General features: G+C 51.4%; 1 protein-coding gene across 2 annotated transcripts; it reads left to right on the plus strand.

Annotated features, from left to right (window-relative positions):
• The first annotated feature begins 24 nt into the window (after positions 1–24).
• On the plus strand, positions 25–17,182 carry C4H1orf194 (chromosome 4 C1orf194 homolog). Of its 2 annotated transcripts, XM_039533661.1 has the most exons (5): positions 25–182; positions 2,047–2,163; positions 13,160–13,275; positions 16,126–16,259; positions 16,980–17,182. In XM_039533661.1, exons 1-5 carry the CDS (start codon positions 102–104, stop codon positions 17,048–17,050), a joined length of 519 nt encoding a protein of 172 aa, XP_039389595.1. In that variant the 5' UTR covers positions 25–101; the 3' UTR covers positions 17,051–17,182. The 2 variants fall into 2 exon arrangements, with proteins under 2 accessions (XP_039389595.1, XP_039389596.1); XM_039533662.1 differs by lacking the exon at positions 16,126–16,259.
• The last annotated feature ends 1,237 nt before the right edge of the window (positions 17,183–18,419 follow it).

Genomic DNA, 18,419 nt, shown 5'->3' on the forward strand with positions numbered 1-18,419 from the left:
AGAGCTTCCTCCTCGGAATCCCCGGGGCGGGGACCGTCGCCTGGCAACCGCGGCCGGGCTCGCAAACAAGCGGCGGGGAGCGCTGCTGTGCCCGGCGCAGGATGCCGCCCACCCGGGACCCCTTCCCCTACCCCCGCTACGAGAACGAGGACACCTTCAGGGGCCAGGCCAGGCCGGGCCAGGTAAGGTCCCGCCCCCTGCTGGGCTGCCCGAGTTCCTACCGGGCCCTGCATCGGCCCAACCTGCCCCCCGCCAACATGCAGCCACCTCTGGTGGGAACACGGCAGCTGGTGAGCAGAGCGACTGCTAGGAAGGGAAGGCTCTAACTTGAGGAGGCAGGACCCAGAATCCAGTGTCTGTTGTGAAAGATTTAGCTTCAGTTTCCCCTGTTTGCCTGGCTGGATCTTTCACATGGCAACAAACTGGCCAGGGTCAGGGGAAAGACACTGCCTGAAACTACTTTTGACTCCTTTGATATATAAAAAATACCTGGCTTGCAAGTTAGCGGGGTCCCTTTGAAATCCACTTTTCAGTGTTTAAGTCCAGCTCAAACCCCACCCCCCCATCTTCATGAATGTAACTGAGTCTCTGGGCGATGCTCTGGGACTGCTCCCCACAAAGCCAGTCAGGACTTTGGGGAGCCTCCTCTCCCTTGGAGCAAACTGTCTTCAGGGCAAGAAGCTCACACGGCTTCACCTTCCTGGGTCTCTCCTTGGAGCATTCAGCATGTGCCCCTCCGTGCGTTTCCCACAGCGAGTCCGCCCAGGCGGGGTCCTGCACTCCCACTTCGCAGTCAGACGTGACTCTCAGCCAGCCGGTAAAACAGAGGTTTATTAGATGACAGGAACACGCCCTAAAACAGAGCTTGTAGATATAAAGAACCCGACCCCTCAGCCGGGTCCATTCTGGGGCCCAACGAGCCAGACATCCCCATCTGCACTCACTTCCCATCCCCAGCCAGCTCCAAACTGAAACCCCCTCCAGCCTCTCCTTTTTGGCCTTTGTCTCTTTCCTGGGTCAGGAGGTCACCTGACCTCTTTGTTCACCTTTAGCTATCCCCTTGCAAGGGGGAAGGGCCCTGGCCATTTGTTGCTAGGAGACAGATTGTCAGCCATTTATGCACCCTGGAGACTTAAGAAATGCATAGGAGAAACTGAGGCACCCACACAGTATTCAGAGGAAACATTAAGAACAGTCCCACTTCGTCACAATGAGCTACTTAGAAATGGGGCCTGAGTTCAGCTGCCATCCAGGTGCTGGTGTGCAGAGCTCACTGCGGACTCTGACCTTTCACCAGAGTTTTATACTCCAGCCCTGGCTCTGATAGCTAGATCACTAGGCCTTGTGTTAAAAAAGGAGCAAATTGAAAACAATCAAGAATCCCACAACTCTGCAAACAAGATGAGTGAGGCCAGATCTTCACTAGCAGAGGAACAAGGAGTCTGAGTAGGCCCAAAGCAGCAGGGGGTTTCTTGTGGGATTTAAACTATGTCAGAGGTTTGCCTTGGGCAGTCACTGGAAAGGGCTCTGGGCGGGGGGGAGAACAGGAGTTACCTGTTTGCTCTGATGGGCAGTGGCTTTTACTGCCAATTATTTTTAGCCCCCATCACAGAGCAGGACGGACCCCATAGCTCTAAGGGCTGCACAAACACAGAACAAGATGGTCTCCATCCCAAAAGAGCTGTTATGGGTCCTAACAGCCCAAGTGATGCCAGGGAGAGAGGGGATACCAGAGGCATAAACCTTCCTTGTTGCACCAGTATGACAGGTCTAGGCAGTGGCCTCCTGCACAGCCCTGCTGGCATGTGGGGGGCGGGGAGTGGGGGCAGTGGATCCCCTGGGGTCCCAAGTGCCTGCAGTCAAATCAGGGTTCCCCTTGCACCAGGCTGGGGACAGAGGGCTAACTTCCTCTACATACAGAATCACCCACACACCCACTGGAGTAGGGAGCGGTGCATGTGTCTGGAGGATGCCCTGATGCCAATGGCAAAGACCATCGGACAGTCGGTGTTCAGAGCACGAGTGGCTGACTGTTGTTTGTTCCAGACAGGCCCTTATACTGAGCCCACCCACCTGGCCCAGCAGCGGGACCCCTGGAATCGCCTGCACAGAACACCCACCCTGTCCAGCACCAGGAAGGAAGTCTGGTATACAGAACTTGAGGTAGAGGTCCCCAAGTGCCCCTCTGCCCCGCCCTGCCTTTTGCTGCTCCTTCCCCCTCCTCACCACCCCATGCCCTCTGGTTACCCTCCCCCGAAGGGCACAGCTTGAAATGGTCCAGAATTAGCAGATACAAGTTCCCCAGTGCACAGCCATCTCCTTGCCCAGGCTGGGCAGCTGCACTGGCCGGGCCAAGGGCATAGTAAAGCCTTTCACCCGCAGCAGCACTGGTTTCCTTTCTGTGCTCCACTTGCTCCTCTGGGCTTTGCTTTCTGCCCAGCAGCATCCCAGGCCATGCCCGTGTGCTGTCCCCGACCCCACCCCAAGCAGCAGAGAGGAAGCGCATAACACCCATGCTGCGAAGCGTCCGGGACACCTCTCAGAACACTTTGCTGCTGTCTAGCTGCTCTCCAAGCGCTTGACAAACATTAACCTCGCCTCGCAATCCTCCAGCCCTTGGGCAGAGGTGGATTAAGATTTACTGGGGCCCTGGGCATAAAACACCCCATTAAAAACCGAGGCCTGCCCACTATTTAACATGGGCGTAGTTTGCAGGCAGGGGGTCACATTGCCCCCCCAAACCACAAGCCTCAGGCAGGCACCAGCAGAGGCTGTGCTTCATGGGGGGGAGCCAATAAAGTGATCGGCTCCCTGTGATGAGGCGGTTCTGGCGGGACCCAACTGAGAGTGCCAAATCAGGACCAATTGCTCAAACAGGGCAGTCACAGCCCTAGGCTGGGGTTTTTCCATCTCTAAGGCAAACCAAACCAGCCAGACAAAAAGGACTTCGGTCTCACCCCACTGGCTAACCACAAGTCACACAAGCAATTTCCTTAGACACTCCAGTCTCCCAGTATCCCCACCAGTGCACTCGTCCTGGGGATGAATGGTTATGAAAACCAACACCCCAATAAAAGAAAAAGGTTCTCTCGATCCCAAAGGACCAAGCCCCAGACCCAGGTCAATATACACATCAGATCTTACCCACAAATCACGCTGCTGCCAATCCTTTAGAATCTAAAATCTAAAGGTTTATTTACAAAGGGAAAAAGGTAGAGATGAGAGGTAGAATTGGTTAAATGGAATCAATTACATACAGTAATGGCAAAGTTCTTAGTTCAGGCTTGCAGCAGTGACGGAGTAAACTGCAGGGTCAAATCAAGTCTCTGGAGTACATCCCCCGCTGGGATGGGTCCTCAGTCCTTTGTGCAGAGCTTCAGCTTGTAGCAAAGTCCCTCCAGAGGTAAGAAGCATGGTTGAAGACAAGATGGAGATGATGCATCAGCCTTATATAGGCTTTTCCAGGTGTAAGAACCTCTTTGTCCTTACTGTGGAAAATTACAGCAAAATGGAGTCTGGAGTCACATGGGCCAGTCCCTGCATACTTCACTAAGTCATAAGGCGTGTTTGCCTTCTCTCCATGGGTCAATTGTGTAGCTGATGATCCTTAATGGGCCATCAAGAAGGCTAAGCAGAGCTAACACCAACTTGTCTGGGATATCACCCAGAAGCACATCACCAACTTGAAATACAGACAGTATAGAGCCAATATACATAACTTCAACTAAAAATGATACATGCACACAGACAGCATAATCATAACCAGCAACCCATAACCTGGTCTTAGACACCTTATATGACCCCCTTTACCTAAGATTTGGTGCCACTACAGGACCTTGGTTGCAACCCATGTTCTATATGGTCCCAATTTATATCAATAACATCACACCCCCAACGCAAAATTGATGCAGGAAGGGATGTCACAAACATCGCTGACTGCATCCCAAGAGCCCCCTTTCCTTGGGTCTGTCTCACTACAGCTAGTGTTGGGCTAGAGGCCGTACCAGTGTATAACAGAAATGGTTTATCAAAGTCATGTTCAATAACATGATTGAATCTCTTTACAAACTCAAGGTATAACTTGGTTAGCTTTTGCAGCATGGTTCCTGTATGTTTCATGTGATCTTGCCAAGAGCTAAAGAAAACAGCTACTTTATCCATACCAGCTTTGGCCAATGTTTGGAACCCAATTAACATTAAACCAATGTAGATATTGATGTTGTTCATAGTACAGGAATCTTGGCATTTAGCCATGAAAGCAATATGGTGGTGTGCCTCAGTTTCCCCTTTCATACAGCACATCAGGTCTGGAATGTATTTTCCCCTGTGAAAAGTTCCAATACTGTTTACAGGCATTAACTGTGAAACATCAGTATAGCAAGGCCCTTTAACATAAAGTGTGTTTTCATGTATTCCTTTCAACGTGTTCAAGGGATTTTCCAAAAGATTAGGGACATTGTACCTTTTTACAGTTCTTGGCAATAGCAATACATTAGTTACAAAAATTAGCATTAGCAATAACAACAAATTCATTGCAAGTGTCCATTTACAATCATGTTTGTCATGACACACCCTTGGCTTAATACCATTGGAGTTTGGGCATTTTAGGGTTAATCTGTGGCTTCCCTTTGCAAAATTTAGTCTTCTTTTTCCTTCTTGTCCTGCAGGATTAAACCCTGATTTCTCTTGCTTAACAGAATTCACTGGCTGATGGGGTGGGCTCTCTTTGCTAACAGCTATTAGCAAGTCTTTCTTCTCCCTGCCAGCCAAGTAATTCGCATCAACACAGACACTAGCTTTTAGATTTTTAGCTGCTACCCATTCCAAGGCTGGACTTTGTTTTACAGAGATATCACACAAATCCAAATAGTCTGAGGGTGAGAGCTGGCTTGCTCTACCCTGCATCCTTAAGCGTTCAGCCATAAAACTGTTCTGCTCTGAAACACCAGTAACTGAATCTGTCCTCAGATCCTGAAGCACAGACTGCTCACTCACAGAATCAGCCTGGAGACATTCCTGTCCCAACACCATGGTCTTTCCAACAAGCTGGCCACACACAGCCTCGTGGTTATAGGGCGGCTCAACTTTGTTAACAGCTTCTACTCCACCTGAGACCTTTTCAAAGCTGCCCACACTGGATCTCTCAAAAGGAAAGTCAGTGGATCCATTTACAACAGAAAATTTCTGGCTGTTAGGAACTGAAACTTCCTTGATTAAATCACTTTTACACCCTTCAGTTGCAGTAAACTGCTTGCACAGGCTACCATGAGGATTCCTTTCCCTCTGAGGTTTTCTAAGCAGCAATTCACCCCTCTCAGAAATTCTGCCCTTCCCTTCTTCACCTAGGGCTTGCTCTAAAGGAACATTTCCCTGAGCAACCACAGACTCTTGCTGGGTCTTACATTTAGAATCACCTCTGGCCCATCAGGCAGATTCCTACACAATCCCCTTTCAGGCAAACTTATAGACTTTCTAGATAACAGGTTAGAAGCATTCTCCTTCCCTTGGCCATGAACAAGTTCAGGAATCTTTTCCTTCTTTCTACAAGTTGTCAAACTGTCAGTAGGTAACACAATTAAATCACCTTCCTGCTCTCCTTGTTCCCTGGCTAGGGTATCACCCTGATTAGACAGAGTTGCTACACCCTTTTCTAGCCACACATTAGCAACTGGCAAACTACAAGCACCAGAATTGTCTGTTCTCTGGGATTTTGCTAAGGGTATGGCTACACTGGCGAGTTGCAGCGCTGGTAGTTTGCAGCGCTGGTCGTCCAGCTGTGCAGGGCCAGCACTGCAGTGTGGCCACACTGACAGCTACCAGCGCTGCAGTGTGGGCACATTTGCAGCATTTGCAGCGCTATACTGAGAGGTGCATTGTGGGCAGCTATCCCACAGAGCACCTTGTCCCGTTTTGGCGCCGTTTTGGCGCTGAGTATTGTGGGAAGGGGAAGGAAGTGTGTGGGTCATTCCGCTTCCTGTTCCAACGCCCGTGGTGCATCGCTTCACTTCCCAGCAGTCACAGTTTCGCCGTCCATGTTTCTTGCCATTGAGTGCAGCACGCTTTCTGTGTGAAATGGAGCCTGAGCTGCTGAGGACTTTGCTGATGACTGTCGCCAGCACATCACGTTTGGCAGTTGAGCTATTCCTTCAGCTCCAAAGTGACAGTGAGGAGTCCGACGATGATATGGATTTGCCTAATGCGGGTGACATGAAATTGCTTGTGGCGGTAACGGAAATGCTCAGCACCGTGGAACGCCGCTTTTGGGCTCGTGAAACAAGCAGTGAGTGGTGGGATCACATTGTCATGGAAGTCTGGGATGACGAGCAGTGGCTGCAGAACTTTCGTATGAGAAAAGCCACTTTCATGGGACTGTGTGCTGAGCTCGCCCCCACCCTGCGGCGCAAGGACACAAGATTGAGAGCTGCCCTGACGGTGGAAAAGCGGGTGGCTATTGCAATCTGGAAGCTGGCAACTCCAGACAGCTACCAGTCGGTCGGGAACCAGTTTGGAGTGGGAAAGTCGACCGTTGGAATCGTGTTGATGCAAGTTTGCAGGGCCATTAATCGCATCCTGCTAAGGAGAACCGTGACTGTGGGGAACGTGCAGGACATTGTGGATGGCTTTGCAGAAATGGGTTTTCCTAACTGTGGAGGGGCAATAGATGGGATGCATATTCCTATTCTGGCACCACCCCACCTAGCCTACGAGTACATTAATCGCAAGGGGTATTTCTCTATGGTTCTCCAGGTGCTTGAGGATCACCGTGAGCGTTTCATTGACATTTACACAGGCTGGCCTGGAAAAGTGCATGATGCACGCATCTTTCGGAACAGTGGCCTGTTCAGGAAGATGCAGGAAGGGACATTTTTCTCAGACCGAAAGATCACAGTAGGGGACGTTGAAATGCCCATTGTGATCCTTGGGGACCCCACTTACCCATTAATGCCTTGGCTCATGAAACCCTATACAGGGAAGCTGGACAGGAGCCAGGACCGTTTCAACTACAGGCTGAGCCGATGCCGAATGACTGTGGAGTGTGCTTTTGGCCGTTTAAAGGGGCGCTGGCGGGCGCTTTATGGGAAGCTAGACTTGGGGGAAAGCAGGATCCCTGCGGTTATATCCGCATGCTGTACCCTCCATAATATTTGTGAAGGGAAGGGTGAAACATTCAGCCAGGCATGGACCAACAAGATGCAAGTCCTGGAGGCTGAATTTGCACAGCCAGACAGCAGGGCTACTAGAGACGCCCACCACAGGGCAACAAGGATTAGGGATGCCTTGAGGGAGGAATTTGAGGCTGAAAGCCAACAGTAATGTTTTTTGCCTTGACCAGGAGTGACGTGCACTGGTTACAGTGCTTTTAAGTGCCTGTGTTTTCCTTGCTGTTTGTTACCTGTGTTTTCCTTGGGGTTTGTTATCTTTCACTTTATACAATAATAAAAAACTGTTTCATAATCAAAGAAATCATTTATTTAAAAAAAAGGTAGTAAACGGGCAGGGGGGTTGGTTGTTGAACTGTACATTCATAGTTTTGCATATGTACTGCCAGGAGCGCTGTTGTGCACCTCAGGATTGTACTGTTGCATGGTGATGGGGGTTGAGTGCAGAGGGTAAGAGTCGTAGTTCTCTGGGCTCATAGGTGACCATACAGGTGTGGGGGCAGCTGGTGATGGTGTAGGTAAGAACCTGGATGCTGGGGAACGGGACTTGGAGCTGACATTGGTGCATAGGGGAAAGAGGTTTGGGAGGGTGGGGGTTTGGCACGGTAGTGCTCTGCCTGCATTGCTACCAGTGACTGCATACAGTCTGTTTGGCGCGCCATGAGGTTTATAAGCTGCCTCGTGGTTTTCTTCAGCATCAATGCCTTTCTCCTGCTTTCTGTTTCCTTCCAGTGCTGCATCTTTTCTCTCCATTTCTGCGCAGTTTTATTCTCTGTTGCACACTGGTTCATAACTGCCTTCACCAAATCTTCCTTGCTTTTGTTAGGCTTCCTTCTTAGGTTTTGAAGCTTTCTTTCAGTCACTGATAACACCGGACCAGGACTAGTCAAGGACACTATCAAATACAGCAAATGATACATTTTAATAGAGCCTGCATTGTGTATAATCTGAAGTTAGTTTCAAGTCTCACACTGTAGCATTCTTCAGACATTTCAAACACAGCTAGAGAATTCACAGCCTCCCAGAAATGGTAAGTGAGGGTAGTAGTCAATAAAACCTCCATGTCCCTCAGGAATTAACCCTGGGGTTCCTGCCGTGGTTTGCCTGGGCAGGGTGCTTTTTGCTTCATGGGTACACTGCCTTTTTTTGGGCTTTGTTAAAGGCAGGAAGCAAGCAGCAGTTGGGAGACCTGCACTGAAACACTCCCTCCATTTCCCACAGGAGTTAATACTTGAAGATATCTCCCTGCTGCGGGTTACCTGGGAAGCAAGGGAGGGTCCCCTACAACAATGCGGATTCCGCCCTGGCCCCTATGCAGCTTGCCTGTGTGCAGCCATGGTCCCCCCCACCCCTCCTGGAACAGTGGCGCGGACGCGTTAGCCTGACTGGGACAGGGACCACACTGGCTCTCCCTTTAAACTTGGTCACGCGAATTGCCTATGCTCTTGCAGAAACTTTTGAAGAGATTACAGAGGCAGATTACCGCGACGTGATAGACCACATCAATGGGATATTCCATGTCTAGGCATGCAGCCATACCACCCCCCCTCCTCTCCCAAAACCTTTGCATTGCAATAAAAGTTGCTTACCTGGGACCTGCTCCTGTGATTCTTCTGCACCAAGTCCCAGGGGCTGCGACTGGCTAGCTTCCTCCTGGCTTGAGAAGAGCTCCTGACTGCATGCCTCCTGGGACTCCGAGGTGTCTTCCCCCACCACAGTAGCCTCACTGTCTGCCTCCCCCTCCTCCTCCTCTACCGGCTCTGAACTGTCCATCATGGTCCTTGGATTTACAGAGGGGTCACCCCCATAAATCGCATCCAGCTCCTTGTAAAACCGGCAGGTCATGGGGGCAGCGCCGGATCTGCGGTTTCCCTCACGTGCTTTGCAATAGGTACTCCGCAGCTCCTTTACTTTAACCCTGCACTGCAGCGCGTCACGCTCATGGCCCCTTTCCAGCATGGCTCTCGATACCTGGGCAAAGGTATCATAATTCTTACGGCTAGAGCGCAGCTGTGCCTGCACAGATTCCTCCCCCCAAACACTGATGAGGTCCATCAGCTCGCCATTGCTCCATGCTGGGGCTCGTTTGCCACGTGGAGGCATGGTCACCTGTATAGATTAACTGATTGCACTCCACACCTGGCTGAGCAAACAGGAAGGGGATTTTTTAGATTCCCGGGGCATTTAAAGGGCGGGTCACCTGAGGCCAGGGCAGTAGAGTCTGACCTGATGAGAAGAGTGGCTGAACAGGCATTCTGGGATACATCCTTATACCCTGGAGGCCAATCACAGCGCTGGTGTGTGGCCACACTTGATGACCAGCGCTGCAGCACCAGTGCTGGAATCCTTATTCCCCATGCCGAGTGAGGTGTACGGCCAGCGCTGCAGCCAGGGAGTTGCAGCGCTGGAAGTGCCCTGCAGGTGTGGCCACTTACTAATTGCAGTGCTGGTGGAGGCTTTCCAGCGCTGCAAATCGCCAGTGTAGCCATACCCTAAGACACTAACTGGATGCAACCTAGTTACAGTGCCATTCTCCCCAGCAGACACAAACTTAGGACCATTCCCTTCCTGGGCTTTAGCTGTATTTAAAACCAACTTTGAGACAACTGAATCGCCCTCAACCATCACAGGCTGAAAGGCACCTTCTGTCTGCTCCACAGACACAGAAGAGCCAGGGACACATTCTCCTTCACCAGACGCACAGCTTGGGATTTCATTTCCCTTGTCCCAGCACACAGGGCTGTTCACAGACAACTGCTTGGAGATTGGGGTAACTTCCTCCATAGGCAAGTCAATACCCCTGACAGACATAGGCACATTCCCTTCACTGTCACATTTCTCCACACAGGACACAGGTAAGGGATAGGGACACTCATCTTCCACTATCCCTGTCTTCCCAAACTGCTGATTAGACAAAGCCATCAGCTCACAATGCTGCCTAGGCTCCTCCAAACTTTCCCTACCAGGCATATTGCCACTCCCAACAGATAAGCTGCTGCTTTTTTCACTACACTGAGCTACTTCCAGCAAATCACAGTTACCCATTTCAGGTTCACTTTTACAAGCTGCACTAGCCACCAATCCATCACCCATCACAAATCTCCCCTCTCCTTCCTCAGTTAGGGCTTCCACCTGACCATTTACTTTAATTTGCTCCTGAGAAACATTTTCCTCACCCATGAGATCTTTCTGCTCTTGATCTAACTTCAGATTCCCTTCTGAGACATCAGACAGACATTCAGAAACTCCACTCACAGACACACTGCTTTTTGGCACAGACAAACCTTTGGAGCAACCCACCTCAGGCAAATCATTGCTCACAATAGACACAGGTTTAAGATCATTCCTCTCCTGTGACTGGCTACCTGGACTGAACAAAGCTTTAACATTTTCCCCAATTAAAAGATCTTTAGGCAATAACTTCCTGACGCCAGCTATCACTTCATGCTGAGCCCCATTCCACTCAAGGTGGATTCTGGCTAAAGGCACACGGACAGTAAACTCACAGAGGATCACAACATTCACACTCTGATTTGATAAATAATCTTCCTCTTTGACCAGATCTGCTTTAACAAGAGTGATGTTAGAAGCCATAATTTGCCCTAAACAGCTTTTACCATTGACTTTTACACTCTCTATGAATTTTCCATTACCACTCCCATACATAGCACTGGCACTATTTATGGGGCCACCCTCTACTGAACACACAGTAACAGCATTGACATAAAAGGTGGCATTGTTGGGGTACATTTGGTTACTCCCAGACAACTGCTCAGAGTTATACAACATACCAACATTGTTACAAACTGGACTTTCAAGAGGATACAATTTCTGCTGTTCTTCCCTTGCTTTTTTGACTTGGAGCTGAAGTCTGGCAGTTTCTTATTGCATCTTGTGAGTCTTCTCCTCAGCAGCCAGCAGCTCCAGACGCCTCTTACGAGCTTTTTCTGATGCTTTCTGTCTCATGGTCACTGATCTTTAACCAACCAAACTCTCAATCCCAAATTTAAAATTTGGATAGCGTGGGGTTCTGACCCAAAGCTTAATTGACCTGGTTCTGTGGATCCTGCCGACTACGCCACTGTCACGAGGCGATTCTGGCGGGACCCAACTGAGAGTGCCAAATCAGGACCAATTGCTCAAACAGGGCAGTCACAGCCCTAGGCTGGGGGTTTTTCCACCTCTAAGGCAAACCAAACCAGCCAGACAAAAAGGACTTCGGTCTCACCCCACTGGCTAACCACAAGTCACACAAGCAATTTCCTTAGACACTCCAGTCTCCCAGTATCCCCACCAGTGCACTCGTCCTGGGGATGAATGGTTATGAAAACCAACACCCCAATAAAAGAAAAAGGTTCTCTCGATCCCAAAGGACCAAGCCCCAGACCCAGGTCAATATACACATCAGATCTTACCCACAAATCACGCTGTTGCCAATCCTTTAGAATCTAAAATCTAAAGGTTTATTTACAAAGGGAAAAAGGTAGAGATGAGAGGTAGAATTGGTTAAATGGAATCAATTACATACAGTAATGGCAAAGTTCTTAGTTCAGGCTTGCAGCAGTGACGGAGTAAACTGCAGGTTCAAATCAAGTCTCTGGAGTACATCCCCCGCTGGGATGGGTCCTCAGTCCTTTGTGCAGAGCTTCAGCTTGTAGCAAAGTCCCTCCAGAGGTAAGAAGCATGGTTGAAGACAAGATGGAGATGATGCATCCGCCTTATATAGGCTTTTCCAGGTGTAAGAACCTCTTTGTCCTTACTGTGGAAAATTACAGCAAAATGGAGTCTGGAGTCACATGGGCCAGTCCCTGCATACTTCGCTAAGTCATAAGGCGTGTTTGCCTTCTCTCCATGGGTCAATTGTGTAGCTGATGGTCCTTAATGGGCCATCAAGCAGGCTAAGCAGAGCTAACACCAACTTGTCTGGGATATCACCCAGAAGCACATCACCAACTTGAAATACAGACAGTATAGAGCCAATATACATAACTTCAATTAAAAATGATACATGCACACAGACAGCATAATCATAACCAGCAACCCATAACTTGGTCTTAGACACCTTATATGACTCCCTTTACCTAAGATTTGGTGCCACTACAGGACCTTGGTTGCAACCCATGTTCTATATGGTCCCAATTTATATCAATAACGTCACACTCCCCCTTTGTGAAGCAAGGTCCCTGCTGGCAGCACCAGCCTCTGCCCAGGGAATGAGGGGAATCTTAGCCACCCCTCCCCATAAGAGCCGGCCCCTCTCGATGGCCTTGCCCCTGCTCTTCCCCCCGGGAGGCCCCGCTGCCTGGCTGGGGGGGTGGGGGGTGGGGACCCAGGCCAGTGTTCTGCTCTTCAGCAACCTGGCCTCCTGCCCAGGGCAAGTGGAAGATCCAGGGCTCCCCACAGCAGCCTGGACTCCATGAGCGGCTCTTACCACCGCCTGCCGCCTGAGCAGGGGGCAGGGCTGGGGGAAAGAGGAGAAGCAGGGGCAGGGCCACAGAGAGGGGCGGGGCCTCATGCCTCTCCTCTTCTACCAATGTTCTGGTGCTCCTGCCGAGGGCCCCCAAATTGACTGGGGCCCCTGGCCACAGGCCATGTCCATTGATCCCCCCACTGCCCTTGGCTTAGATCTGTGTTACAGATAGGGAAACCGAGATGCAGAAAAGCAAAACAACTTGCCCAGGGTCACACAGTGCAGCTGTGGCAGAGGTGAGAGTAGGACTTAGGCGTTCCAGGGCTCACTGCTCTGCTCTAACCACTCAGACCCGTCCCTTCCCCAGAGCTAGGAGCACAGCTCAGGAGTCCTGACTCCGAGTCCCACGCCCCTGCTCTAACCAGCCGAATAAGAGAAAGTCTTCCCTGTGTAACTCCCCACAGTGAATGCAGCAGAATGTAATTTGTCCCCTGCCTCAGGTGAAGCCCACGCAGCACCCAGGGATGAGGCACCTTTACCAGGCTTGTCAGAGGCTCTGGCTAGTGACTTTCTCTGAACCCTTCTGCAGGTTCCCAGAGATAGCCTGGATTTTAAGCTGACCTCGCTCTACAACCACCACGAGGAGCAGCTCAGAGACAAGAGCGAGATCGTCATCCACAAGGAGACCCTCTTGGATGACCATGGGTGAGCAGGAGCAAGCGGCCTTTCCCTGATCTCAGGCAGGGCACAGCCTCCTCTGGGAGCAGCTTATTGGTGACAGTGAATGCCCCAGTCTGCTCACAGCTGCAAGGGCACCAGTAGCAATGGCTGTTCGCCCCATCCCCTTTTTGGGGCAGGGCCAGGGCTACTACAGTCTTGGGGCTGAGTTCACTTGTCCCCCCTTAGCCTCAGGGAAGTGTGGCCTAATAGTCAGAGTCAGTCCGACTGCCCCGGGCCCTCTAGTAGGGTGGAACATTAAACAGTCTAGGGTCTGATGGCCTGGTTTAGCAGACAAATGCAAACCTCTTGGCCTAAGGTGGGAAGACTGCCACCCTGAGGGTGGAGCAGGCAGCAGGGGGAAGGGGAATCCAGGCCCACCCTACTCAACCAGGTCCCAGCCTAGGGCCCTAACAGTGGCAGAACCTTCCGCCACTGTGTATGGGGGGATCCCACTGCAACATAGTGACAGCATTCAGCCTAATAGGTCGTCCCCCTGAGCCACTTCCTACCCCATCTCCTCGCGTGGTGGTCCTGGCATCCCCAGCATCCCAGGGTTCATCAGTGTGGGCAGCTCCCAGCAGTTCTAACCCCTCTTGGGCATCTTCCGTCACATCTAGCTTCTGTGGTCTGGAGATTCGTCAGCTCCTGCATCCTTCCTCTTCAGCGGTCAGGCCCAACCGAGCTGAGTTGCTTCCTTTTATACCTGGGTTCCAACCGGCTCAAGGCCATGGTTGGGCTTAACTCCTGCTGGACCAGTGCGGGGCTAGTGTGCCTTGTCACATGCCCACATCCTGCAGAAGCTTCTGGCCTCTTCGCTTGTGCATGGAGGAGGTCTAAGCATAGGTTCAGTGGTGCTGCAGGGTCATTATGGGGAGGGAAGGCACCTCCCTGGCAACAGCTCTCGAAACGACCCTGCCCCAGCAGCTCACCTTCAGCCAACACAGCTGAAGACTCCAGCTCCTGGTTCCCAACTTTTGCAGCCATCTGCCCCAATCAGCCAACTGTACCAGGCTGTGCCCAGATTCCCCCGCATTCCAACCCACCATCAGCCTTGGGCTGTGCCCACTTACCTGGGGATTGGAGCAGCCCAGACTCCAGTGCCTGGGAGCTGGGCACCATCCTGGGGCAGCTAAGGAATGGAGTGGAGCAGAAGTTCTCAGTCACAAAGTCCCAGTATTGGCATGTAGCCCAGCATGCTGCTAGCCCATCACAGCGTTGGCAGCACCGGGGCAGAGAAACCTAGGAGATCTGGTATGGACAGGTCTGATGGTGCCCCCGGTACCACGACAGAAGAGTGGGGTGTTTGAAGTTAATGACTAGCAGGGGACTTCAGAGTCCATATGCTGCAGCTAGTTACTGTGAGAACAATGCTACAGAGAGACAGGGGGGTGAAGCCTTCCAGGACAGAAGAGCTGCTCTGTTTACCTCAGGTTTGGGCATTCAAGGCTCATGGGAGGGCAGCTCCCTTGCACAGGCTGCTGCCTCAGCTGGGGCTCCTGCGACATTTCTCCCCAGCAGCACAAATCCTGGCCCTGCAGAGCATTACATAAACTCAGGGCAGCCCTGACATCAGCAAGTCACTTGGCCAGCACATGCCTAGGCACTACCTTACCTGCTGCCTACCTCACCAGCTTGCTGGGTGCTGTAGGATGAGTGGCATGGCCTTGGTCACACTGACCGCTGCTCTGAAAGGGCTCCATTGTTAGGCAGCACACTGGTGAGTCCCCACTAGGTACCCAGCTGATCACGGGGATGCCTGCGGTTTGTAGCTAGTTGCACTAAGAGCCTGTGCCTGGGATACAAGCCCGCTGGAAGGATTCCATGGTAGCTGGTGACAGCCTCTTGCTGGGCCAGAGAACAGCTACCAACGCTGCATAAAGGCTAATGGACCCCTGCTCAGGAGAACAGAACAGAAACCTCAGCCTGACTTGATTTCCCAGCCCCCCACTCTGCCTCCAGCTCCCTGACCAATAGCCACCCTGCCCTCTTCTCATACACTGGGGTGGTAGCAAGCCTCTAGGAGCCAGCAGAACTTACTCGGCAGCTTTTTACAGGCGTCCAGTCCCTGCAGGCCAGGGGGTGTCGGTGGCAGAGTCTTGTGTCCCAGAGGCGCAATCACAGACCCTGGCCACAGTGTTGCTGTTAATTGTCAATTTCTCCCTCTCCCTACAAATGGAGGAGGAGGAGGCAGAGGCGGCAGAACCAGGCAGGATATTGTGCTCTTTGCAGAGTTGTCAACTGTTGTGACTTTATCACACATCTTGCAATATTTGGTATTTTTCCTCAAACCCCAGCTCCTGAAGTGGGAGACCCTCAGCTTTTATGTAAACAAAGTACATTTCTAGCCCTCTGGGCTGCAGAGAAAAGCTTGGAAATGTGCCCTGAGCCTGACCAAAGAGGCTCAGAAAGCAGGAGGCAAAGAAACCCAAAAGCATCATCTGTAAAGTTTTGGGGGCCTCACTTCTGACTTTTGAACCCTTGGGGCTGGTGATGCTGCATCTGACAGCCAATCAAGAGGAAATTAATACATGCAAGATGATCACGTTATTGTTACCATGGGCATGTTGCCACAGCGGGAAGAAAGGTCTGATCAGGTTTTTCCCATTTGAAAGCTTTCAGTCCTGCAGTCAGACCCAATAGCCTGGATAGCTGCAAGGAGCTTTGTCAGGAGCCCTGAGCACATGCACTAAACCCACCCAGACAGTTCTTTGTGTTACAGTAGCGCCGGGGGCACAACCAGAATGCAGGTGGCATGGTGCTAGGTGCTGGCCTCTGCCCCAGAGAGCGCAGAGTCTGGAATTCTAATGTCTCTCCCTCCCCTCCTGCCTACTCCAGAGCACTGAAGGGTCTCGAGCCTGTGAAGGAACCCAAGCCGCCCCCAGTGGAGCACCATACAGCCAGGGGCCTGTCTGTGAGATGCTGGGTCAGCCCCACAAAGGAGTCGATCCACAGCATTGAGGGAGCCATCGGTAAGGGCAGCAGGCAGCTGCCTGTGCCTCCATCTTAATGGAGATCAGCCAATGGGATGGGCCTCAAAATGCTTTGCAGCCCACAAGGTTGAGAGCCTGGGAGTGGGCGGGACCGGCTGGCGGGGCAGTAACAAAGGGGCCGCTCCCTTAGTGTGGTGCTCTGTGGAGGCTGCTCCACTGCACTGCTACCATCATGGCCACATGGGGATCCCAGCTCCAGTGTGGCTGTGGTATGGGGCTGCCTGGGCAAATCCTGGCCTAGCTACGTCACAGGAACTATTCTGCAAGGATTAGTGGCTGACATTACTTACCAGCAGGACCCCAGGCAATGAGGCCCAGTGATTAGATGGCTGGCTATCAGAGGCACTGAGTACCCACTGAAGAGACTCTCCCAAGGCCACCCACTGAGCCTGTGTCAGAACTGGGGATGCATGAGGCAGCATGACCTTATGGATAGAGCACTGGCCTGGGAGTCAGGAGACCTGGTCAGTGCCACCCAGCTGTGTGACCTTGGGTGAATCATGGTGCATCCCTGTCTCAGTTTCCCCGTCTGTATAATGGGAATAATGATGGTGCCCTTCCTTTGTGACATACATGGAGCTCTACGGCCACCATGATAACTACTAGAACTGGAATCCTCGTTCACTCCAGCATGAGGCCCGTCCTGATGCCCCCTTCCACACTTGGTAGTAGTAATCACATGACTTTCTCCTTCCCTAGAGTGTCCCCACACAGCTGCCACCAACAGTGGATACTCCCGCAAGGAGAACGGCAGCTTCTTCTCTCAGTGAGGGGTTTGCTGGCTTGTGCCCTGGCTGTGCAGCTCTGGACCCACTTCCAACTTGAGTGAACCTTCTTCTGTCTGCTCTGTGTGCATTAAATCCCTCTGGTCAGCAAAGCTTGTCCAGAAAAACAGCCATGAACAGGAGAGATTTTAATTTAGTGTCAATCTTGTTTCCCTGTCCGCTTTGCTGCATTCATCCCTCCATGCTGGGTAACTGTGGGGTACACAGCTGTGCGGCAGCAATACTAACCTTTGTGCATCAGCCAAGAATACGCTGTGCTACCTCTCCACCTCCAACATGGCTCCAGTCGGCCACCCAGGCTGGTCCTCTAATTCTGGGGGCCCAACCTGGTGCTCAGCACCCACAACCCCCAATAAAGCCTGCAGGACCAGTGTGTAACTGATCAGACCCTTTATTAACTTGGGCTTCCAATAATCAGGGCTCCTAAAATGAGAGGCCATTTTCTGGAAGCTGGCCTGTAGGCAAGAGCAGGCACTGCATGTAGCAGCGTGGCGCTTTATTCATTAAAGAACATTGGGGCATTCAATAAACTGAAAAGGCGGCAAATTCCATACTAATACAAGGACTTTTTTTTTCCACACAATAGATACTTAGCCTATGGAACTTGCTGCCACAAGAATTGAGGCCAAGAATTTGCAAGATTTTTAAAAGGATTGGGGATTTTTCCATGGAAATGAGAAAATTCAGAGTAGAGTTAATTCTGGCAGGAATATTAACCTTCCTGCGGCAGGGCTCAAACTCATCTCTATTAGAGACCAGGATGAGACCTAATGTGGGGGCAGATTACCCCCATTCTGCCATCCTAAGGTTCTTACACCACCCTGTAAAGCAGCTGGGGCTGGGCACTGCCAGAGACAGGGCTATATGGAGCCATGGGCTGATCCATACTGGAGGTTCCTATGCGCCTGCTGTTTGGGGATTAAATCATCATGGACAGAAATCCAGCTTCCCCACAAAATGCTTTTTAAAAAAACTCAGGTGATTTGTTTGGTTTCTTCTATGCCAGCGAGTTCACGCCTCGGCTCTGCCCTTTTGGGAAGAGTTGCTTTTCTTTGTCCTTACAATGGTTCCAGCATGGGTACACATATGTTGCTCAGGAGTCATGGGATGCTGCCATACATCCTCTGCATGGTGAGCAAATGGTCTTCAGCAAGGTAATTCAGGCCCCATGTGTAACGCCCAGCACTAGCACATCTCCAGCCTGGGGCTTGAAAACACAACTGATGCTCAGTCCCAGGCAGCTAAAGGAGCCATCTCCCAGCTTTCTAAGATGAGCCAGTTTGGGGGAAGCCCAGTTGCAACTGGTCTGTATCAGAAAGCTTGCACTAGCATGACAACATGGAATTAGTTACAT

The sequence above is a fragment of the Mauremys reevesii genome, linkage group 4 (genome assembly GCF_016161935.1).
Source record: "Mauremys reevesii isolate NIE-2019 linkage group 4, ASM1616193v1, whole genome shotgun sequence".
In the NCBI taxonomy this organism is placed as follows: domain Eukaryota; kingdom Metazoa; phylum Chordata; order Testudines; family Geoemydidae; genus Mauremys; species Mauremys reevesii.